General features: G+C 36.0%; 1 protein-coding gene across 2 annotated transcripts in view; it reads right to left on the bottom strand.

Annotated features, from left to right (window-relative positions):
- Nucleotides 1-25778, bottom strand: part of NRDC (nardilysin convertase) — a 97203-nt gene that overhangs the window by 61450 nt on the left and 9975 nt on the right. The window contains exons 2-6 of one of the 2 annotated variants that reach the window (XM_005894727.2): nucleotides 14704-15025; nucleotides 11979-12112; nucleotides 10977-11046; nucleotides 10739-10820; nucleotides 9761-9914 (exon numbers count right to left, since the gene is read on the bottom strand). In XM_005894727.2, coding sequence (XP_005894789.1) covers nucleotides 9761-9914; nucleotides 10739-10820; nucleotides 10977-11046; nucleotides 11979-12112; nucleotides 14704-15025 — 762 coding nt within the window. The remainder of the gene's footprint in view (nucleotides 1-9760; nucleotides 9915-10738; nucleotides 10821-10976; nucleotides 11047-11978; nucleotides 12113-14703; nucleotides 15026-25778) is intronic. The other variant, XM_005894728.3, reaches the window with a different exon arrangement.

The raw sequence follows: 25778 nt of genomic DNA, 5'->3' as shown, positions 1-25778 counted from the left end.
GCTGAAGAAGGCTTTCTTATCTCTTCTTGCTATTCTTTGGAACTCTGCATTCAGATGTTTATATCTTTCCTTTTCTCCTTTGCTTTTCACTTCTCGTCTTTTCACACAACAATATGTAAAATAGAAAGCCAATGGGAATTTGCTGTACGATTCAGGGAACCCAAACAGGGGCTCTGTATCAACCTAGATGCGTGGGATGGTGAGGGAGGGAGGGAGGAAGGAGATTCAAGAGGGAGGGGACATATGTATACCTATGGCTGATTCATGTAGATGTTTTACAGAAAACAACAAAATTCTGTAAAGCAATTATATCAATTAAAAAATAAAGTGTATCTCTTATAGGTAGCATATTATATAGCTGACTCATGTTTCTTTGCCCAGTCTGCCAATGTCTTATCTTTTAATTGAAATGCTTAATCCATTTACATTTAATTACTGATAAGACAGGATTTATATCTGTCTTTGCGATCTACTGCAAGTCCTATGCCTTTTTTCCCCTCTATTCCTCAACTGCTGACTTCTTTTTGTTAAAATAGGTATTTTCTAGAGTACCATTCAAATTCCCTTGCCATTTCTTTTACTATATTTTTGAGTTATTTTCCTAACTAATAACAATCCATTTTGAATTAATACCAACTTAACTTCAGTATTTGGAGAAGGAAATGGCAACCCACTCCAGTATTCTTGCCTGGAGAATCCCATGGATGGAGGAGCTTGGTGGGCTACAGTCCACACGTCGCAGAGTCGGACACGACTGAGCGACTTCACTTTCACTTCACTAACTTCAGTATTACACGAAAGCGTCACTTCTATATACCTGTTCTCTTTTTTGTGCTATTATTGCCATACAAATGATATCGTTATACATTATATGCCTATGAACACATTTATAATTTTTTCTTTATACAGCTATCTTTTAAATCAGATAGGAAAAAAACTACAAAAACTGTATCTTTTATATTTATATAGGTAAACAAAGACAGTATAAATTATATAAGTTATCTTTTTAAGTGTGCTTTATTTCTTCATGTGGAATTGAGTGTCCTTTCATTTCAGTCTGAAGGACTCCATCCATCCATGTCGTACAGAGATTTGCTAATGACAATTTTAATTTACTTGAGAATGTCTTAATTTCTCCATTTAGAAGGATATTTTTGATGGATAAAAAATACTTGGTTTGCATTCTTTCAGTACTTTGAATGCATCATACCATTGTCTTCTTGCTTCCATGATTTCTCAAAGCACCCGTTTACCCTATTGAGATTAACCTTTATGAAAAAAGCTGCTCCTCTCTTGCTACTTTCAATATTCTTTTTACATTTAGTTTTTAATGGCTTGATTATAACATGTCTTAATGTGAAAGTCATTGTGAATATCACTGTGTTTATTCTTCTGGAAATCTGCTGAGTTGCTTGAATGTGTAGATGTTTGTCTTTTACCAATTTGTAAAGAGTTTGGCTATTATGTCTTCAAGAATATTTCTATGTTTTTCTCATTTCCTCTTGGAACTCCTATAAAACACATGCTAGTATGCTTGATCGTATCTCGTAGATCTCTGAAGCTCTGTTTTATTTTTCTTCATCACTTTTCTTTATTTCTGTTCCTCAGACTGGAAAATCCCAATTAATCTTTCTTCTAGTTTATTCATTCTTTCCTCAGCTAGCTCAAATCTTCTGTTAAGCTCTTCTAGTTAATTTTTCAAGTTGTACTTTTCAACTCTAGAATTTCTATTTGGTTCTTTTAATAATTTGTATCTGTTGAGGGGTGTTAGAAGGAAGGTTCAAGAGGGATGGGATATATGTACACACATAACTGACTCACTCTGTTGTACAGCAGAAACTAACACAGAATTGTACAGCAATGGTACTCCAATTTAAAAAAAAAAGTAAAAATAAAGCAACTATTTATCTGGGAAAAAAATAATTTGTATCTCTTTACTGATGTTCTCTGTTTAGTAAGACATCATTCTTGTGTTCTCCTGTAGTTCTTAGACATAGTTTTCTTTAGCTCTTTGAACATAATTAAAATAGGTGATCTAAAGTTTCTGTCAGGTTAACTCCAGAATCTAGACTTTCTTAGGAACAGTATCTATTGACTACTGTTTTTCCATTGTATCAGTCATACTTTTCTGCATCCCTCATAATTTTGTTGAAAAAAAATTTTTAGTAATATAATGTAGCAACTCTGTAAATCAAGCCTCTCTTCCCTAATCCGGGTTTGTTGTTATTGCTGTTTCTTGTTGTTACTATTTACATATTTAGTGCCCTTCTGATTTCCCTAGTGGCTCAGACAGTAAAGATATGGTCCACAATGAGATCTGGGTTCAATCCCTGGTTTAAGAAGATGCCCTGGCGAAGGCAATGGCTACACACTTCAGTATTCTTGCCTGGAGAATTCCATGGACAGAGGAGCCTGTGACCATGGGGTTGCAAACAGTCAGACATGAACGAGCAACTCACACGTACCTTAAACTAATCCTGTGAAGTCTGTATTCTTTGATGGCTTGGTTAGCTTGCGATAATCTCTGGTTGCAGAGAGATTTCCTTAAATGCCTTGCCAAGGGGTTCTCTATGCATATTGGGGGATGCTTTCAACATACAGTCAGGCAGTTTACAACTCTACATTAGCCATCACATCCTGCTTGCACAGAGACTCAACACCAGCCATGACAAGAGTGTAAGGCCTTAAGTCTTTCTTGAGCATGCATACAGCCCTGGACATGACACAGCTTTATACACATATGTGACCTTCAAAATTCCCAGGAATATCCTGGAGCTTTCCAAAGCCCCTTAGGATATATTCTGCAGTTTTTCCTTTTAAGCTTTGTTTGCTCCAACTTTTATCCACTGCCTCAGATGGTCACAAAGTTAAACTACTGCCATCTAAATGCTATAGACAAATGTCTCCAGAGAAAAAGATTTTTGTAAATACGTGAGCTCCCAGTCAGGCCAAATCATGAAAGTTCATGAATGGTGGTTCCCAGGGAACTGCTAGACAGGTCAAATAATGAAGATTCTCCAGAACAATGTTTTTAGAGATCTATAAATCCATCCAGCCCCTTTCAGTGGCTGCTGGACTGCTGTTTTCACTAAGACTGTGGGACCTTTTCGTTTTTAAGACTACTGTAGAGTTGGGTAGAGGGGAACGGGAACAGGGCAAATTAAAATGTCACAAAGCAAACTGTTCTTACTAAGATTTAGTCACTTGCCTGAATAAACTCCTTGGATTGTTGCAAGCTTTGGCTTATTTCCAGAGTTCTGAAAAAGTTGATTTTGACAATTTTTGGCAAGGTTCTCATTGCTTTTACAGAGGAGGGGCTTTCAGAGGTCCTTATTTACTATTCCTGCTGAGGTCAATCTGCTCTTTATTTCATTTATCTTCACCTTTTCTTTCTTCTTTCTTTGGGCATACTTTGCTAGTCTTACTCAGACTTCCTGAGATTGATCAGCTCATTAATTTTAAACTCTTCTTTTCTAAAATATACATTTGGTGGTGGTTTAGTTGCTAAGTCGTGTCTGATTCTTTGGATCCCATGGACTATACCCTGCCAGGCTCCTCTGTCCATTGGATGTCCCCGGCAAGAATACTGGAGTGGGTTGCCATTTCCTCATCCAGGGGATCTTTCCAACCCAGGGATCGAACCCAGGTCTACTATATAGCAGGCAGTCTCCTGCACTGCAGGCAGATTCTTAAACAACTGAGTCATGAGGGAAGCTGACAGAATACACACTTAAAAGTATATATTTCCCTCTAAGTACAATTATAGCTGCATCCCACAACTTTTATTCTATAATATTTTTATAATTCAATACAAAATATTTTCTAATTTCTGATATGCTTTCCTCTTTACCCAGGATTTCCTTAGAAATGTATTTAATTTCCAAACATAAGGCAATATTCTAGCTGTCTCTCTGTTATTGATTTCTGGCTAAAATTTAACTGTACATACAGTGTGATTAGAAAACAAAATCATTAATAATATGGTTTCAATGCTTTGAAATTTGAGACTGAATTTGTGGCTTAAAATATAATCAAATGAAAGAATTTTGTAGCTGGAAGGTGTTGATTAAGGATTCAAGTGGTAATCTTTTTGTCCTAATTTTCAGTGTCCTTACTGATTTTATGGTTATTCTATCAAATACTGAGAAAGGGGTGTTAAATCTCCCACTGCAGTTGCTTACTGATTCATTGTTCTTTACATTTGATTTGCTTTGAGGCTATGCTATTAGATGAGTTCAAACTGGAAACAATTATGTCTTCCTCGTTAAGTTTTATCAGTATGACAAGAGCTTCTTGAGCAGTATTTTTTTTCCCAAGACTTACTACGTGTACTAGTCGATCAGTCATGTCCGACTCTTTGTAACCCCATGGACTGTGGCTTGCCAGACTTCTCTGTCCACAGAATTTTCCATGCAAGACTGCTGGAGTGGGTTGCCATTCCATTTTCCAGGGGATCTGCCCAACCCAGGCAAATCCAGGTCTTCTATATTGCAGGAAGATTCTTTTACCATCTGAGCTGCCAGGGAACCCCTCCCAAGCCTTAGATATCTAAGTCTTAAAAACTATTTGATTAGGCTTTTTAAATCCAGTCTGTTTATCTTTTAATCAGAAGTTAATCCACTCATATTTAATAAGAATTACTGTTACATATGGATCTACATCTACCTCCTAGAACAACAGACTGGTTCCAAATAGGAAAAGGAGTATGTCAAGGCTGTATATTGTCGCCCTGCTTATTTAACTTCTATGCAGAGTACATCATGAGAAACGCTGGACTGGAAGAAACACAAGCTGGAATCAAGATTGCCAGGAGAAATATCAATAACCTCAGATATGCAGATGACACCACGCTTATGGCAGAAAGTGAAGAAGAACTAAAGAGCCTCTTGATGAAAGTGAAAGAGGAGAGTGAAAAAGTTGGCTTCAAGCTCAACATTCAGAAAACGAAGATCATGGCATCTGGTCCCATCACTACATGGGAAATAGATGGGGAAACAGTGGGAAGTTCAGACTTTATTTTTCTGGGCTCCAGAATCACTGCAGATGGTGACTGCAGCCATAAAATTAAAAGACACTTACTCCTTGGAAGAAAAGTTATGACCAACATAGATAGCATATTCAAAAGCAGAGACATTACTTTGCCAACAAAGGTCCATCTAGTCAAGGCTATGGCTTTTCTAGTGGTCATGTATGGATACGAGAGTTGGACTGTGAAGAAAGCTGAGCGACGGAGAATGGATGCTTTTGAACTGTGGTGTTGGAGAAGACTCTTGAGAGTCCCTTGGACTGCAAGGAGATCCAACCAGTCCATTCTAAAGGAGATCAGCCCTGGGTGTTCTTTGGAAGGAATGATGCTGAAGCTGAAACTCCAGTACTTTGGCCGCCTCATGTGAAGAGTTGATTCACTGGAAAAGACTCTGATGCTGGGAGGGATTGGGGGCAGGAGAAGAGGACGACAGAGGATAAGATGGCTGGATGGCATCACTGACTCGATGGACGTGAGTCTGAGTGAACTCCGGGAGTTGGTGATGGACAGGGAGGCCTGGCGTGCTGCGATTCATGGGGTCGCAAAGAGTCAGACATGACTGAGCGATTGAACTGAACTGACATCTACCTCCATTCTCCTTTGTCCTGCTTGTCCCACTTGTTCTATCCCTCCTACTACAGTTTTCTTCTTTGAATTTATTTGAGAGACTTATTCCAAGTGTTTTCCTTGTACTGGTTTGGAATTTTTATGCCCAAATTGTGTTTTTTCAGCAGTTACCCTTAAAAATATTACATGTATCCTTTTAACTTATCAAAGTCTAATATTAATCTTATAAAAATATCTTTTTCTCCATTTAGCATTACTCCTGATACATTGTTGTTGTTAACTCTGTATACTTTTAGGTTTCATAATTACTGTTTTAAGTAATCAATGCTCATGTATATGATTCATATAAAATGCTCCACTTCATTTGGAGCATTTCAAATGCTCCATTTCATTGCTCCACTATTGTTTTTGCAGCTCTGATCTGTATTCTCCTTCTGCCTGAAATATATTCTTTAGAATTTCCTTTGGTAAGCTGATGGCATGCACACTCAACTGTGTGTCTAAGGGTGTATTCTACCATCACTCTTACAAGATATTTTTTGCTTGGTGTAGAATTTGTAGTTGGTGGTTATTTTCTTTCAGGCTGTTACAAGTATTCTATTGTCAATGAGCTTCCACTGCTGCTGAAAAGTCATCCATCAGACTAACTAATATGACTTTAAAGAACTTCTGCCCTTTTATCTGGCAAAGATTTTCTATATTTGGTTTTCTGTAGTCACTATAATTTTCTACGTGTGGATTTCTTTTAATATATACTTTTGGAATTTGTTAAGACTTCTTTACCCTCTGATTTGACGCTCTAGAAATTTTCCAGTGATCAACCCTTCAAATATTTTGTCTGTATTACTTTTCTCTCTTTTCCTCTAGTTCTCTAGGTGTGTGTATATATATATAATTTATATATATAATATATAAATTTATATATAAATATATTATATATATATTTATATTTATAATAAAATATATATAATTTATATACATATATATATCTCAGACATTTTCACTCTATTCTCTATGCTACTTTTCCTTTTTTCTGTATCTTTCATTTTTTCTCTCTTCACACTGTATTTGGGATTTCTCTTGGTCTATCTTTCAATTCACAAATTCTAACATCATCTATATGTATTCCTTTCTTAAATCTATCCATTGGTTTAAATTTCAATTATCATGTCTCAATTCACAATGCTCTTTCTTAATTTTTATATTTCAAATCTCATAGGTCACATTTTATAGTTTCCTATGACTTACAACTGTATTCAAACTTGTCCCTTATTTCTGTAAAAACAATAACTGTACGTAACCATGCCAATCTCTAAGATTTCTAAGGCATTAAGTCTTTTTCTGTTTCCTGTTCTCATTCATCTTGTCTTATTTTGTTGCATGTCTGCTTATGTTTGACTGAATGCTGGTCACTCTACTTGAGAGTAAATAAAACAAAGGCATTTTATTTTTGAGAGGGTTTGTTTTTGCTTCTCCTGGGCATCAGAGAACACTACCAGTTCTGGACCATGTTAAACTATATTCAAGGCTTAAGGTTCACTAGACAACATAGACATTTTTCAAAGCAGTCTGTAACTCCCCAGGATGGCTAATCCATTTCCTCAACCTAAGGGTGATGCTTTCTGAAGTCGCAGTTTATCATGAGAAGAGTTTTCTATTAAATATCCCACTTTGTGAACATCCTGGACTTTGATCAGTCTTCTTCTTGCCCTGAAATACTGATAAAGTTCAAATTTACTGAAATTAGCAAAGGCTGCCAAGGTAAAATCAGCTTTCATTCTCATTTACTTAACAGAGTAAAAATTCAGTTATTTCCTCAACTTTTTACTTAAATGATTCAAGATACTGAACAATATGACCTGTGAGGAAACTGGATTTTACTGACCTATTAAAAAACAGACAAACTTAATCCATGCTATGTAAGAGTCTTTTGCAAATTATCCAAAGACATTTTATTGCATATTAACTGTGAAAAAGTGAAAGTGAAGTCACTCAGTCGTGTCCGACTCTTTGTGACCCGATGGACGTAGCCTCCAAGGCTCCTCTGTCCATGAGATTTTCCAGGCAAGAATACTGGAGTGGGTTGCCATTTCCTTCTCCAGGAGATCTTCCTAATCCAGGGATTGAACTCAGGTCTCCCACAGTATAGGCAGACACTTTACTGTCTGAGCCACCAGAGAAGTCATATTAACTGTAGAAGTATAATAATTATCATATTTATTATAGAATATGCAATGCTTAATGCTCTACCACTGTCTACCATTTATGGCATAAATTCATGGCCTGATATTCTTAATAATTTCTATTAGGCAGTAGCATTCTTCTTATTAATTCTGAGTTTTTTAAGTAGAAATAATCTGTAATAAATGTGCAAATATCTTTGGATTTCCTGAAGTACTCCTAAGATTAAAAATGTATAGAATTTCTTAAGAAGAAATGAAACAAGTTCCTTAACTAGACTTTATATCAAATTTCATCATCTCTGAGGTGGTTGTAATTTTTTCAACATATCCTTTGCCTATTCTTTTTTTCCAATGAAATGTGTTTATTCATGAGTATTCAATTTGTCTACTGCTTAAGTTTTCTTAACATGCTGTAAAACTTGGGAGTTGAAAACTCTGAAAATCAAAGCTAACACACAGTCACCCTAAAGAGTATTCCTGATTTTCTAAGTTTATAAAAAAGATAAATTTGGGCCTCATTTGCACTGTTTGATTAACTTCTTTTATCTCTATTCTTTTGTTTGTTATTTTGGAATTAAATGCTTAATTAGATAAACACTGATATCAAATATATGCACTGTGAGCATATCCTTAAGTATGGGATTAAAAAGACTTATAAACTATTTCACTGAATACAAAATAGACAGCCATATTTCAGATTAAAGAAAAAAACCACTATGTTGTATCCTACTATAAACACTGTCATCAAAGTAATTATGTCAATTTTAATGGGATTTTGGCATTGTTTTAGTGGAAAAGCTGTTAACTTGGGGGTTCAAGAACAGACAAGTATTTATTTCCTTGAAAATAATGGCATATGCTTTCAACTTACAGGAACTTACCCAGAAGTTTTCTCAGGGTCAAATTAATTCTTAAGGGATGAGACAATTTAAGAAAACTTGACCACTGTCATGTTTTGAGAATTTTTTTTTGTCATTTGTGTTTTGATTTTATGGCATTTTTTTATATTAAAAAAAATTTGAATTAATTCATTCAAGACATCTCAAATGAGTATCTGCCAAATTCTTGATACTAGAAATAACCAACAAAAAATGGACCAAAAACTGCCATCAGACCTTACATTATACTGGTCAAACTCGATTATTTCTTTCTTTCTTAGTATTTCAATCTTATATTTATCTAGATTTTGGTATAAAGTGACTTCTTTTTACTACTGTATGCTTTGCCTTACAACCTTGCTATATCAAAGCTCTATTAATGCCCTGACAAACTTTTGAGAAGATAATTTTGAGTATCAAAAGCTCTTTTTAAAAAAGTTTTAAAAATATTCATGCAAATACACTCAGAAATTTCACTCCTTAGAACTTAGCAAAAGGAAATGATTAACGATGTACACAAACTCTAGAATATTCACTACAGCATCATAGTACCAGAAAACTAAAAATAATTCAACTGTCCAATAATACATGAATGGTTAAACAGATACACAATTACTTAGTCATGTTTTATAAATTATAAAACTGTATACAAACATGATAAACCTTGTTTTTAAAATATGAAAAGATATGAATAAGCTGATCCCATATATGTTACAAGTATAGATGGCTACATTCCAAAATATCAATCATGGTTATCTCTAGATTATGAAATTGAGAGCAATCTTACCTCTTTTTCCCTTCTGTTTTCCATATTTTCTACTAAATTAGAAAATAATAATTGCAATAATGAGTCAATAGAGACTACATTATTTACAAAATTCAAAAGATATTTAAATGGTTTCAGTTTAATCTTTAATACAAAGACTAAGTATTACAGAATAAGAGCCAAGGTATATTTACAATTTGCTCTGTTCTCCAAATATTGTTGATAATCCTACAGAACTAGAGTACTGCTGGAAAAAAAATACCACAGAACAATGCCCAACATTGCCAGTTGTAAGATGGCACCAGACAATCAAAATAAAAATATATTTTGGGTTAGTTACCTATCCAGGGCTTCTTTGAAGTACTTCCTCTGGACATCAAACTGAAAGACTGTACGTTCACAATCAGTTGAAGCATTATCACTGCCCCCATGTTTCTTCAGGAAGGCATCAAATCCATTTTCATCTGGATATTTCAAGCTACCCATGAATACCACTAAGTGAAAAGAATTCAAAGTCACAGAACACAAAGATACAGACAATGCTTTTATTAACAAGGATGAAATTTCAAAACAAACTGGTAGAAAATATGCCAACAGTGATTACATCTGGATAATACTTATTTTCTTCATTGTACTTCTGTTTTTTTAACTTTCTATAATGCTCATATATTATTTTTAAATTAAAAAACTAAATATTTTTAATGAAATACGCAATTTATTTGTAAAAGGTTAAAATGTAAACTGACATATATGCAAATTAATTTCTACTATAAAAACTCATAAGGTAAGAAATTCACCCTTGAGTACCTTAGAAAACTAGCATACAAAGAAGTAGTAATTCAAGAGTTCATAACTGAATAGCATTCACAAAGGTTTTACTTGGGTACATAAATAATTACACTGAAGATTTACTGTTTTGCTTTGATATTAATCGTGCCTTTTTATTTTTTGTATTTCTAATGCTTTGACATCTTGAGGCCTTGCCAGTCCTGGAAGGAACTGCCCCTCCCAAGATGATAGTCTAAACTCCTAAAGATCAGCAATTTCCTCCTGATTGGTTGGCCTTACTGTACCTGAATAATAAGACTTACATTTTAAAATAGTTTTCTAAGCAGTTTCACGCTAATCCTCAAAACAAATACACTCAAGATTAAAATTAAGTCTTTCCCCTATGATATTCACTAAGATTTTTTTCTTAGTTTTTCTCTTATTAAACATTATCACAATCCTATCAAACCAGTTACTTATCTGTGAAATCAATTCTTACAAATTTGGAGGAAAAATCACACCCGGCAATGGTATTTTACAAAGATCTTACTGTGCTCCAAAAAGTGTGCCAGCCCGGGCAGGTCATCTGGATCAGCAAAACTCCCAACTCCAACACAAAGAGCCGCTGCAGACTGGAGTAAGTAGAACACATACAAATAGTGAGTCAATCCTACAGGAATAATAATGTCATCTCATTTTAAGGATTCACTTGGAGATGGACCTTATCCAACAGAAAGCAAGAGAATTCTTTCCCTGAGAATCTGGAGGAGCAGCAAAGTGAAACTCACCAGAACTGTGTCAGTTTCACCCTGCTGCTCCTCCTCTTGCCATCCTGCAAAATGCTGAACAGGTGCAGACCTAAGGGAAAAAGCAGAAACAGACAGGAAAAAAAGCCAAAGGGGACTGGCCAGCCCACCCAAGTATCATTTTGTGTCAGCATTTCAAAGTTCTGAACCAAGTTTGTTTCCTGATTAACCAGATTTCAGAAATCTGCAGAAGTAATATATCTGAGATTTTCTCTAAAGATCTCTAAACAATTAAAGGCTCTGTGTTCATTAATTCAAGTTACTAGATGGAAACTTCTCAATATGTCACTCAGAAAATATTGTTTTTATTAAAACAGGGCATAAGATAACAACTCAAGAAAACATCTAACAAAGATAATAAATTAATGGTTATTAAAAATCTTAAGCCATTAAAGAACTACAGAACTAAACTTTAAAGAGGCTTTTTAGTTCTTCACTTCTTATATAAAGGTATAAAAAATACATTACTTATTGGTTCACATTTTCCAAGTACTTTGGGAAAATCAATTTGCAACAAAATAGATAGTCAGGAGGTATGCCAAATTCTGCATTTAAAATGATCAGGGCAACCATTATATCAAAGTAAGTTAAAGGACATAAAAAAAGGAGAGAAAAATAGTCAATTTGAATCCTAAAGGATAGAAAGCTGAATTATTAACTTTCCCAAATTTTACAAATGTCAATTTTAAAGGGCTAACACATTTGATGACACAGATTATTCTGATAAATAGTTATCCTCTTAGAAGGCTTTAAAAAAAAAATAGTGTACACCTGGTATAAAGTCTAACCATGTGTTGGCGGGGCGGGGCGGGGGGTGGGCAGGCGGGAGGTGTACGTTTTTGGAAGAACCAAACAGCCTCACGTGATACTCATAAATCCTAATTTAAGACGTAGACACATAAACTCAGTTAAAACATGACGGAATATCCACTTCTTCAAAGCACAGTCTAATGGGTTCTGTGATGTGTTTAATAGATGCCTAACCTGCTTTCAGCTCCAACTACCCCATTAAGATTTCTTGTCTTGAACAGCTGGGTTGAAGACATTTTTGTATAAGTTGACTTAAACCACAGTTTATCAGTCAGCTTTGACCACAGCAAAAACAGGCTCTGCAATTGCTAGAAAAGAAATTCATACTTGAGAATTATCTATCCAAAAAATTCATACTTGAGAAATTCATACTTGAGACTTGATTTAAGAAAGCCTTGAACAAATCATAATTCAGCATATATCATACTTAAATTCCAATCTTGTTAATTTATCAACTTTAAGATCAAGAACTTTAAAGATCTAAAACTTTAAGATCAAGAACAACTTCCCTCTGGGAGGAAGAAAGTGGAAGAGGGTAAAAATGATGATTAAAAGAGTAGCCAACTTCCTAATTGGGTAAATGTTCTCCAAAAACCTCAGAAAACTTTCTTCCTACTATCCTTACAAATTCACATATTCATCTTAAACACAGTTCACATTTTTCAAATAAAAAATCATAAAACCACTGCAAAATCCTATACTACTCTTAAGCCATCTCTTATCTAGACTATCTATTTTATTTACCTTTTGTAGGCATTTATTCATTCAGTGAATATAAATAATTTTCCATGACTACAATCATGGGATCTTTCCTTTCACTAGTGTACCCACAGCATAAAACAATTTGATCTCGTCTTCAAACTGCACTAACCTCTTCCATTCCTTTCTAAAATCCAGAAAATCAGCTATCAGTATCTTATGAGGGAATATATCATACCAAGTTCTCAGAAAAGACAGGCAGCATCTAAGCCACTGTTTAAATGATCACTAGATTCTGACCCTGCTGCTTCTAGACAAGGTAACATTTAGAGTTTGATGTATGTAATAAGCAAAATAAAAAGGGGTACCCAAAATACTGGATGCACATCTTCTTTTGTCAAACAGGTTCACAACTGCTATATAAACCTAAAATATTTTATTACATCTTGACAATAAAATTGGCTGTCAAAAAATTTTTTAACTTAATCCTAGAGTTTTGCTTATCAGTTGATAGAGGGTATGAAGAAGTCCAAATACAGGAAAAGCTATTAATAGAGATACAGGAAGAAGTTTATAAACCAGGAATATTCAGTTATGAAGTTATAACACAGTAAGTCTGGAGCGAAAATGGACTTCAAAATTTATGTAACCTAATTCTCTTGTTTTAGAAATGAGGGGAAAAAATGAGAAAATGAAAAGGTCTAAGATCCTTCGTAAAGATAATGACAGTCTCAGAATTAGAATTCAGGTTTCCTAACTATCACTATTCTTCCCACTTGACTTATTTCTTCCCTTCTATTATTTCTCTACTTGGAATTATAAGATCTATTTTAAATTAAAAGTGAGTTGATTAACTCCTAATTTATTTATAAAGACTTTAGTATAGACTATAAAGACAACAGACTATCTACATATATATAATTTTTTCCCTGGTGTTTTGGTTTTTATCCCCAAAGCCTTCCAAGCTAAAATCACTTGGCCTATCTTGCTCTGCCAAAACAGGCATCAATTATAATCTGAATAGCAAGAGGGAATAGTTTCTTTAAACATGACTCAACCCCTTCAACACCTAAGTGAAACAACAGGCACAATCTTCTTTAAAAAAATTTTTTTTTTCCAGAAGAGTACCTATCAATTTATCTAAGACATATCTACTACTTACATTTCAAACTGTCACATTTTGAGGGCTGATTTTATAGTGTTATACATGTGATCTTTTAGATTTTAGTGTTAATAATCTGAACTCTAATTCATTTTTTTGAGAATGATACCATGTTGAATATATTACCAATATTTAAGATACTAGCTTTAACAAACATTTGCTGGTCAATTCCACTATAATGGCTCCAGAATATTATACTCCAATATTGGTATTTTCTACTTCAAAATGGAAGCATTCTTTAAAAAATATCCAGAGAGGAATATTATTTCTATCAACCAGTACTTATCTATTCACCTACTGTTATTAATATGTTTCACTAACTAAGTTCAACTCCCCATTTCTATTTCAATTCTTCCAAATTACTTATTAATTATTTGGACCACTGATGCTTCCCCATAAAAATACAAATCACATTCAGTTACTTACATAGAAATCACCCATGAGGATTCTCAGAAACACAGGCCTATGTAAGAATTCTACACTACACTTGTTCTTCTCTTATGCTTTTTCCAGTCTCTCCAAGGATAACGCATTCTCTTATTCCTCTATCTCACGCTAAGAACTTTGCAGATTCACAGCTCCAGGCATTTGTTTTTAAAATATGTTGTCAAATACACCCAGTGATTATCTCTGAGAGTTACGGTTATGGGCAACTTTTATATTTTTGTTTTTATTTTCCATTAGCTTCTATAATGAGCATTTGTCACTTTTACAATACAGCAAAAATAAGCTTTTTTTTCCCTAAATTTTTTGGCCACACATTCTAGCATGAGGGATCTTAATTCCCCGACCAGGGATCAAACCCAGGCTCCCAGCATTTGAAACAGAGTCTTAACCACTGCTAACCACTGAACCACCAAGGAAGTCCCTAGAGGAAAATATTTTTTAAAATGTAATCTTTACATAGAATAAATATTCTCTGACTGAAGATCAACAGATATATACTTCCTATTTGCCAGTAAGAGACAAAACATAAGTTTGGAACTTATTACAAAGAATTCCCAAATTAGAAAAAGATGTAACAGACATGACTCACACCTGTTTTTCAGTGGTTTTCTTTCTAGCTTCTGCCCTCTCTTCTAATTCTTCCAACTCATTATCCTCAGCGTCAAGATCATCATCATGTTCATCATCATCATCTTCAAATTCATCTTCATCATCAAAACCTTCTTCATCATCATCTTCTATTTCTGCTCCAGAATCTTCATCATCATCATCGTCATCGTCGTCATCATCATCATCATCTTCTTCTTCCTCCTCTTCTTCCTCTTCATCATCTGTTGCATCACCCATTTTACCTTCCATATTACTTAGGTCTGAAATCAAAAGTGCCTGCAAGCCATTTCGTAATTTGATGTACCTAAAAAATAAAAAATGAAAAAAAAAAAAAAATCACAAAACATTCAAGTCAGCTCTTCATTATACTATGACACTGAAAGATGAACTCCCCAGGTTGGTAGGTGCCCAATATGCTACTGGAGAACAGTGGAGAAATAACTCCAGAAAGAAAGACAAGACGCAGCCAAAGTGAAAACAACGCCGAGTTGTGGATGTGACTAGTGATGGAAGTCAAGTTCGATGCTGTAAAGTGCAATATTGCATAGGAACCTGGAATGTTAGGTCCGTGAATCAAGATAAATTGAAAGTGGTCAAACAGGAGACGGCAAGAGTGAAGATCGACATTTTAGGAATCAGTGAACTAAAATGGACTGGAATGGGTGAATTTAATTCAGATGACCATTATATCTACTACTGTGGGCAAGAATCTCTTAGAAGAAATGGAGTAGCCCTCATGTCAACAAAGAGTCCAAAATGCAGTATTTGGGTGCAATCTCAAAAATGATAGAATGATCTCTGTTCGTTTCCAAGGCAAACCATTCAATATCACAGTAATCCAAGTCTATGCCCCAAGCAGTAATGCTGAAGAAGCTGAAGTTGAACAGTTCTATGAAGACCTACAAGATCTTCTAGAATTAACACCCCAAAGCAATGTCCTTTTCATCATAGGGGACTGGAATGCAAAAGTAGGAAGTCAAGAGATACCTGGAATAACAGGCAAATTTGACCTTGGGGCACAAAATGAAGCAGGGCAAAGGCTATCAGAGTTTGCCAAGAGAACACCCTCTTCCAACAACACAAGAGAAGACTCTACACATGGACATCACCAGATGGTCAATACCGAAATCAGATTGATTATACTCCTTGCAGCCAAAGATGGAGAAGCTCTATACAGTCAGCAAAAACAAGACCAGGAGCTGACTGCGGCTCAGATCATGAACTCCTTATTGCCAGATTCAGACTTAAATTGAAGAAAGTAGGGAAAACCACTAGACCATTCAGGTATGACCTAAATCAAATCCCTTATGATTATACAGTGGAAGTGACAAACAGATTCAAGGGATTAGATCTGATAGAGGGCCTGAAGAACTATGGATGGAGGTTCGTGGCATTGTACAGGAGGCAGTGATGAACACCATCCCCAAGAAACAGAAATGCAAAAAGGCAAAATGGTTGTCTGAGGAGGCCTTACAAATAGCTGAGAAAAGAAGATAACCTAAAGACAAAGGAGAAAAAAAAAAAAAAAACATCTGAATGCAGAGTTCCAAAGAATAACAAGAAGAGATAAAGTCTTCCTCAGTGATCAATGCAAAGAAACAGAGGAAAACAACAGAATGGGAAAGATTAGAGATCTATCTCTTCAAGAAGATCAGAGATACCAAGGGAATATTTCATGCAAAGATGGGCACAATAAAAATAGAAAGGTATGGACCTAACAGAAGCAGGAGAGATTAAGAGGAGGTGGCAAGAATACACAGAAGAACTATAGAAAAAAGATCTTCATGACCCAGATAACCACAATGGTGTGATCACTCACCTAGAGCCAGACAACCTGGAGTGCAAAGTCAAGTGGGACTTACAAAGCATCACTACAAACAAAGCTAGTGGAGGTGATGGAGTTCCAGTTGAGCTATTTCAAATCCTAAAAGATGATGCTTTTAAAGAGCTGAACTCAATATGCCAGCAAATGTGGAAAACTCAGCAGTGGCCACAGGACTGGAAAGGGTCAGTTTTCATTCCAATCCCAAAGCAAGGCAATGCCAAAGAATGTTCAAACTATCGCACCATTGCACGCATTTCACATGCTAGCAAGGTGATGCTCAAAATCCTTCAAGCTAGGTTTCAACAGTATGTGAACCAAGAACTTCCAGATGTACAAACTGGATTTAGAAAGGGCAGAGGAACCAGAGATCAAACTGCCAACATCCACTGGATCATAGGAAAACCAAGGGAATTCCAGGAAAACATCTGCTTCACTGTCTACACTAAAGCCTTTGACTGTGTGGATCATAACAAACTGGAAAATGGAATACCAGATAACTTCACCTGTCTCTTGAGAAATCCGGATGCAGGACAAAAAGCAATAGTTAGAACCTTACATGGGAACAACAGACTAGTTCAAAACTGGGAAAGGAGTACAACAAGGCTGTATATTATCACTTTGTTTACTTAACTTATATGCAGAGTATACCATGCAAAATGCTGGGTTGGATGACTCACAAGCTGGAATTAAGATTGCTGGGAGAAATATCAACAACCTCGGATATTCAGATGACACCACTGTGACAGCACAAAGCAAAGAGGAACTACAGAGCCTCTCGATAAGGGTGAAAGAGAAGAGTGAAAAAGCTGGCTTAAAGCTCAACATTCAAAAAACGAAGGTCATGGCATCCAGTCCCATCACTTCACAGCAAACAGATGTGGGAAAAGTGGAAACAGTGACAGATTTTATTTTCTTGTACTCCAAAATCACTGTGGATGGTGACTGCAACTACAAAATTAAAAGAAACTTGCTCCTTGGAAGAAAAGCAATGACCAACTTAGCATATTAAAAGGCAGAGAAATCACTTTGCTGAAAAAGGTCTGCATAGTCAAAACGATGATTTTTCCAGTAGCCATATATGGATACAAGAGGTGGACCACAAGTCTGAGTGCCAAAAAATTGATGCTTTCAAACTGTGGTGTTAGAGAGACTCTTAAGAGTCCCTTGGACTGTAAGATCAAATCAGTCCATCCTAAAGGCAATCAACCCTGAATATTCATTGGAAGGACTGATGCTGAAGTTGAAGCTCAATACTTTGGTCACCTGATACAAAGAGCTGATTCACTGAAAAAGATCCTAATGCTGGAAAAGATCCAAGGTAAGAGAAGGGGGCGACAGTGAATGAGATGGTTAGATGGCATCATCAACACAATGGACATGAATTGGAGCAAACTCAGGGAGATAGTGAAGGACAGGGAAACCTGGCGAGCTGCAGTTCATGGGGTCAAAAAGAGTCAGACAGGACTTAGCGACTGAACAACAATCCCTATCCTCTTTTATACTGTTTTAACTTTTTTTCACATCATTTATCATGCTTTTTTCTGGTTTTGGTTTTGTTTCATTTTTAAATTTTCTGTCTGCACCTTTAGAAAATTAGCTCTGAGGACAGGCTTTTCTTTTTCTTCATAGCTATATTTCTAGCACCTAAGTCATTGCCTGGCACTTAGGAAACATTTAAGAAACATTTGCTGAATGAGCAGAATGCCAATGCCCAAAGGGGGCCTGATATATAATAGGTATTTAATGTGCCAAGTGAAACAAAATATCAGGTAGTTCTATAAAATAAATAAAACTATGTGTACACACATACACAAAAATGTACACAAATATACATTAAATGTACATAAGTGAAGTGAGTGAAAGTCGCTCCGTCATGTCCAACTTTTTGCGACCCCATGGACTATCCAGTCCATGGAATTCTCCAGGCCAGAATACTGGAGTGGGTAGCCTTTCCCTTCTCCAGGGGATCTTCCCAACCCAGGGATCTAACCCACGTCTCCCGCACTGCAGGCAGATCTTCACCAGCTGAGCCACAAGGGAAGCCCAAGCATACTAGAGTGGGTAGCCTTTCCTTTCTCCAGGGGATCTTCCCAACCCAGGAATCAAACCCGGGTTTCCTGCACTGCAGGCAGATTCTTTACCAATTGAGCTATGAAAGCGAAAGTGAAGTCACTCAGTTGTGTTCGACTCTTTGCAATCCCATGGACTGTAGGCTTCTCTGTCCATGGGATTTTCCAGGCAAGAGTACTGGAGTAGGTTGCCATTGCCTTCTCCAGGGGATCGCCCCAATTCAGGGATCGAACCCGGGTCTCCCACATTGTAGGCAGACGCTTTTACCATCTGAGCCACCAAGGAAGTCGGTAAAAGCCCTAAATGTACATAAAGGTGTAGCAAAAGAACTAAAAGGACACAAACCAAATGTGATAGTAATATATATACATATATATATATATGGAGAGAGAATAAAATTAGAACAAGATACAAGAACTTTAATGCTTTACACTATAGTTTCTACATATTTTTCAATCTTTTGTAATAATAAAACACATTGTTTGTATAATAAAAAATAATGACAATCCAAAACCCACTCCTTAACAAATTAAGTACACACACAAACACATACAACCCTTAGCTTGAATTAACTTCTAAGGGTTAAATTCAAGAGAGAATTAACTTCTATAAATCAAACATCAAATCTATTTAAAGACAGTCATGGACAAAATGCTCTTCATCATCACTTATTCAACACTGTATTAGAAGTGCTAGCAAATGAAAACAAATCCACAATATAAATAAACAAGAAAGAACTATAAGGCTAAAATATTGAAAGCTAAAACAATTCACTGCAAAAGTATATGATTAACTACAGAATGCAAAAGAATTTTTAAAAAATGAGTAAAAAAAGTGTTCAGCAAAGCATCCAAAATCAAGAACCATAAAAAAAAAAATCACAAATTTCCTATAGACCAAAGCTAATCAATTAAAATGAGATTTAAGTAAAAGATTCTATTCATAAAAGCAAAAGAAACTATAGTACATCCAATAACCACTCACATTTTATGTAATAACTTATATATCTTAATCCATTTAATCTTCATAATAACCCTAATGAGTTGTTATTCCCAATTTACGGATGAGGAAACTAAAGCACACAAAAAAAGGATTTTTATTTGCCTAAGTTTAGCAGGGATTGAGCCCAAGTAGCATGGCACCAGAAGCCAATCTGTTCCTCATCCAACAACAGAAAACTAGAAAACTTTACATGAGAAGATAACAGACTTGACTAGTCATACCATGCAGCTGGAATGGGAACATCAAGTATTACAAAGATATAAATTATTCCCCCAAATTAGCCTATAAATTCAAGGCAATTCCAATTTTAAAAGCCCAATAAGTTTGTATTTGTGTGTGTGTGTATGTGTGTGTGTGTGTAACTAGCTGTTGAGACTGCGCTAAGCTCTGTTGTGTCTGACTCTTTGCAGTCCCATGGGCTATAGCCCCCCACAGGCTCTTCTGTCCATGGAATTTTCCAGACAAGAATACAGAAACAGGTTGCCACTCCCTATTCCAGGGCATCTCCCCAACCCAGGGATTGAACCTGCATCTCTTGTACCTCCTGCATTGCATATGGATTTTTACCACTGCACTACAGGGTAACTTGGCATAATGATTCTAAAATTCATATGGACAAAAAAAAAAATACGCCAAGAACTTTTTCAAAAGGGAAAACATGACGGGAACTGCCTTACTAATTATGAAATATAATCTTTTAAAGCAATTAAAATTAAAGAGTATACTAGAACAAGAATACCGACAGATCAATTTAAGAAAACAGGTTCTAGAAACAGAGCACTGCTTATAATATCATTGTAACACTGTTTACTATGATTCAATAAATGATTTTGAAACAACAGGTAATTCTTTAGGGAGATAAAATAGCCATTTCTACCTTACACCTAACACATATAAATTCAATAGCTTATAGAGCAAAAGAAAAAAAGTCTTAAAAGTAATTATGAGAAAATACTGTTATAATATTGGGGTGAAGAAAATTTATGCTAAATAAGATACAAAATTATTGTTTTGGGGGAGATTTCACTATATTCTAACTTAAAATTCTTCTAAAACAAAACATCATAAACTAAATCTAACAGAAAACTGTATACTTAGAGAAGAGGATAACAATATACAAAAGAAGTGTCAGTCCCTCAGTCGTGTCAGACACCCTTTGTGACCCCATGCACTGTAGCCCACCAGGCTCCTATGTACATGGGATTTCCCAGGCAAGAATACTGGAGTGAGTTGCCATTCCCTTCTCCAGGGGATCTTTCCAACCCAGGGATTGAACCCAAGTCTCCTGCATTGCAGGCAGATTCTTTACCATCTGAGCCACCAGGGAAGCCTGTAACAAGATATGAGTTCCTTCAAATCAATAAGAGCATAAAACAAAAACAAATAAAAATAAGTTTAAAAATATATACAAACAGGGTATTCTCACGTGCTTGCTTATGAGTCTCAGTGGGTATAGTATTTTTGTAGTATATGGCAAACCTATTTTCTTAACAATGATAACTCTGTATACCTTTTACCCCAGTGATTACATTTCTAGATGTCTCACAGAAATAGTCACACACATGCACAAAGATATGTAACAATGTTCACTGCAGCAACATTCATGATAGAGAAAAGCTGGAAATCATCCAAATTTCCACATAGAGAAAAACATGCAAATAAATTATCTCCTGGCCGTACCATAGTATATTATATAACTTTGAAGACCTCATTTTCATATACACAGATAAAATAATTAGCCACTCAGGTTCTAGTCTTACATTGCTATTTCTAGACCTAGATAGTGCTAAATCATTACAGGTCAAAAAGGGTACTTGGGAAGATAACCATGAAATATATAACTTGTCATTACCTCCCAACTAAACCATGTAGTCTCTATTTATGTGTGTGTGTGTTGACTGTGTATAAATTTTTGGAGGAGTAAGGCTCTTCTAAGACGTCTAAGAAAACCTCTCTCCCTTTAACTTATTCAACCTGTCTACCTCAATTTGGTTTCACCCTCTCATGGTTCCCGTACTGACTATAAAGACTGAAGTAGGAACTTCCCCAGCAGTTCAGTGGTTAAGAATTGGTGCTTTCACTGTCAGACTCAGGTTAGATTTCTGGTTGGGGAACTAAGATCCCCCAAATTCTGCAGTATGACCAAAAAAAGAAAAAGAATTAAAAGACTGAAGTAGGTCTTTTTCACTCTCCTTTTTCACTTTCATCAAGAGGCTTTTTAGTTCCTCTTCACTTTCTGCCATAAGGGTGGTGTCATCTGCATATCTGAGGTTATTGATATTTCTCCCGGCAGTCTTGATTCCAGCTTGTGCTTCTTCCAACCCAGCGTTTCTCACGATGAACTCTGCATATAAGTTAAATAAGCAGGGTGACAATATACAGCCTTGACGTACTTTTCCTATTTGGAACCAGTCTGTTGTTCCATGTCCAGTTCTAACTGTTGCTTCCTGACCTGCATATAGGTTTCTCAAGAGGCAGGTCAGGTGGTCTGGTATTCCCATCTCTAGAAGAATTTTCCACAGTTTATTGTGATCCACACAGTCAAAGGCTTTGGCATAGTCAATAAAGCAGAAATAGATGCTTTTCTGGAACTCTCTTGCTTTTTCCACGATCCAGCGGATGTTGGCAATTTGATCTCTGGTTCCTCTGCCTTTTCTAAAACCAGCTTGAACATCAGGGAGTTCACGGTTCACGTATTGCTGAAGCCTACCTTGGAGAATTTTGAGCATTACTTTACTAGCGTGTGAGATGAGTGCAATTGTGCCGTAGTTTGAGCATTCTTTGGCATTGCCTTTCTTTGGGACTGGAATGAAAACGGACCTTTTCCAGTCCTGTGGCCACTGCTGAGGTTTCCAAATTTGCTGGCATATTGAGTTGCAGCACTTTCACAGCATCATCTTTCAGGATTTGAAATAGCTCAACTGGAATGCCACCATCTCCACTAGCTTTGTTCATAGTGATGCTTCCTAAGGCCCACTTCACTTCACATTCCAGGATGCCTGGCTCTAGGTGAGTGATCACACCATAGGGATTATCTGGGTCGTGAAGATCTTCTTTGTACAGTTCTTCTGTGTATTCCTGCCACCTCTTCTTAATATCTTCTGCTTCTGTTAGGTCCATACCATTTCTGTCCTTTATTGAGCCCATCTTTGCATGAAATGTTCCCTTGGCATCTCTAATTTTCTTGAAGAGATCTCTAGTCTTTCGCATTCTGTTGTTTTCCTCTATTTCTTTGCATTGATCACTGAGGAAGGCTTTCTTATTTCTTCTTGCTATTCTTTGGAACTCTGCATTCAGATGCTTATATCTTTCCTTTTCTCCCTTGCTTTTCGCTTCTCTTCTTTTCACACCTATTTATAAGGCCTCCTCAGACAGCCATTTTGCTTTTTTGCATTTCTTTTCCATGGGGATGGTCTTGATCCCTGTCTCCTGTACAATGTCACAAACCTCTGTCCATAGTTCATCAGGCACTCTATCAGATCCAGTCCCTTAAATCTATTTCTCACTTCCACTGTATAATCATAAGGGATTTGATTTAGGTCATACCTGAATGGTCTAATGGTTTTCCTTACTTTCTTCAATTTAAGTCTGAATTTGGCAATAAGGAGTTCATGATCTGAGCCACAGTCAGCTTTGCTTAGAAGGAACCAAATGAGAGAATACAATTCATTTATAGTCTAGTTAGTGCTCAGTACTTGCTCAGTAGCATATTTTTAGAATAGGGTTACTATAAAGATTAAATGAGATATTATATAAATTTTTTAGTACCTAGTAAGAATCCAACAAATACCAGTTATTATTAGGAGAATTAAGATCATCGGTGGTGGTGGTAATGAAAATATAAAACTTCTATAAACACATCTCTAGTGTACCAGGTGAACTTTTCAAACTACAATCAATTTCCAACCTTTCTGCAAATTAATTCCAGTCCAACCATATAACTAAGCCCATCATCCCTGCCACAAAAAAAAAAAAAAAAGAGAGAGAGAGAAATACACACACACTAGAAAGGGATTATAATCTACTCAGTTTCCTTTGAGTTGGATAGGCTTAATGACTGACTTCATTCTAGGAACCAGTATGAATATAAGACCTATGTCAGAGTGGAAGTCCCAGAACAAACCATCTTCTTGTCTGCCAGTTCTCCCGATTAAAGAATATCCCAGAAAAAAAGCCAGATCACCAAGAGTTATCCTACATATCTATCAAATCCATTATGATTGAGTCTACACCAAAGGATTCAGTTGAGAATAAACAGATTTCTAAGTTAAATCTGACAATCTAAACTATAAAATGCTAATGATTAAATTATGATATATCTATACCTTGAACTTCTAACTACACAAAACATTGAAAAGCACAACAAAAAAATGTTCACACATTTGTTAAATATAGTATTATACCATTTTAAAACTATAAATTACAACTGCATAGCAAAAAAGAAATAAGGTTATAAAAAACATTGCCAGTGGTTAGTGCTGGATGGAATAATTGTAGGAAATTAAAATTTTTTCTTATCTAAATTTCCTTCAAGAAACAAATAATACTTTGTCTATTGATCAATCTTTTTTAATTACTAAAAAGTAAACAACTCAAGTCAAATCTCTACTTTTCTCTAGAAATGAGCTTGCTTAATATCATTTCTGTGCATATCTAAACACAGAAAATTATATTTTAGGTAAATATATAATGTGAAGTGTTGTTTTCCGGGGTATTTTTCTTTCTAAAAATGGAATTGTACAATATCTTTTGGTTTGCAACTGGCTTTTTTCATTCAATAGTAAACCATGGGACATTTCTCCATATTGATATATAAAACCATCTATTCTTATAGCTATATACTGTTTTCACTGTAGAATGGTGTAACAATTTTTAGCCAAAGAATGGACTATAAAGTTATTGCCAATTTTTTTGCTATTACAGTGCTGTAAATATCATTTAATAACTGTGAACATATTAAAAGAATAATGGCTAATATCTGAATGCTTATTATATGCCAACTGCCACAAGCTTTTATATGAATTAAACATACTACAATATCACTATTCATATTATTATTATTATTTGTACAACACATTTTTTTCTCTGTAACCTGCCTATTCATACTTGTTTCCTCTGAAAATTGAGTTATTTTTTTAAAAAATTGGCCAGGATACAAATTTGATTTTAAAAGTTTCCAGCAGACTATTCCCAGGAGTTCCGTGAAAATGTCTGGCATATGGGCATTTATACATTCCACAAATACTATCTGAGAAGCTGTGAGTGAGCAAAACAGACTTGAACTCTGGATTCTAAACTTTCAGCCTAGCAAACACTGGGTTAATAAGAGGAAAGCAAAAAAGAGTGAACAGGGGAACACATCAATTAGAGAAACACTACACCAGTCAATACACAATTATAATTACCTCTTAAAACAGTCTTGCCTCATCCTGTGATCTTAGCTACTACTGATTAAGCTGCTGCTGCTGCTGCTGCTGCTGCAGCTGCTAAGTCACGTCAGTCGTGTCTGACTCCGTGCAACCCTATAGATGGCAGCCCACCAGGCTCCCCATCCCTGGGATTCTCCAGGCAAGAACACTGGAGTGGGTTGCCATTTCCTTTTCCAATGCACGAAAGTGAAAAGTGAAAGTGAAGTCGCTCAGTTGTGTCCGTCTTCTAGCGACCCCATGGACTGCAGCCCACCAGGCTCCTTCGTCCATGGGATTCTCCAGGCAAGAGTACTGGAGTGGGGCGCCATTGCTACTACTAGCTTAATCTTACGGAGAAGGAAATGGCAACCCACTCCAGTGTTCTTGCCTAGAGAATCCCAGGGACGGGGGAGCCTGGCGGGCTGCCGTCTATGGGGTCGACCGCACAGAGTCGGACACCACTGAAGCAACTTAGCAGCAGCAGCTGCTTAATCTTAAAATAATGCTTTACTTACACAATTTTCATGCTCAAGAACTCATAACTTCTCTCTTTAGTATTTCTTAAGTATACCTAAATCATTCTCTACACTATTTCAAACCTTTACTACTAAAGGCTTTCCTTCTGTTTCCCACTTCTTCCCCTACAACTTCTTGGAGGACCACTTAGGTAGACCTCAGTGCTTACTTCACAGGAAAAACAAAAGTCCCTAATCCTTCCAGAAGAGAAGGAAATCAACACTTATCAAGCATTT

The sequence above is a fragment of the Bos mutus genome, chromosome 3 (genome assembly GCF_027580195.1).
Source record: "Bos mutus isolate GX-2022 chromosome 3, NWIPB_WYAK_1.1, whole genome shotgun sequence".
Classification (NCBI taxonomy): domain Eukaryota; kingdom Metazoa; phylum Chordata; class Mammalia; order Artiodactyla; family Bovidae; genus Bos; species Bos mutus.
The sequence above is the reverse complement of the archived record's forward strand: the minus strand, read 5'-3'. Positions and strand labels throughout refer to the sequence as shown.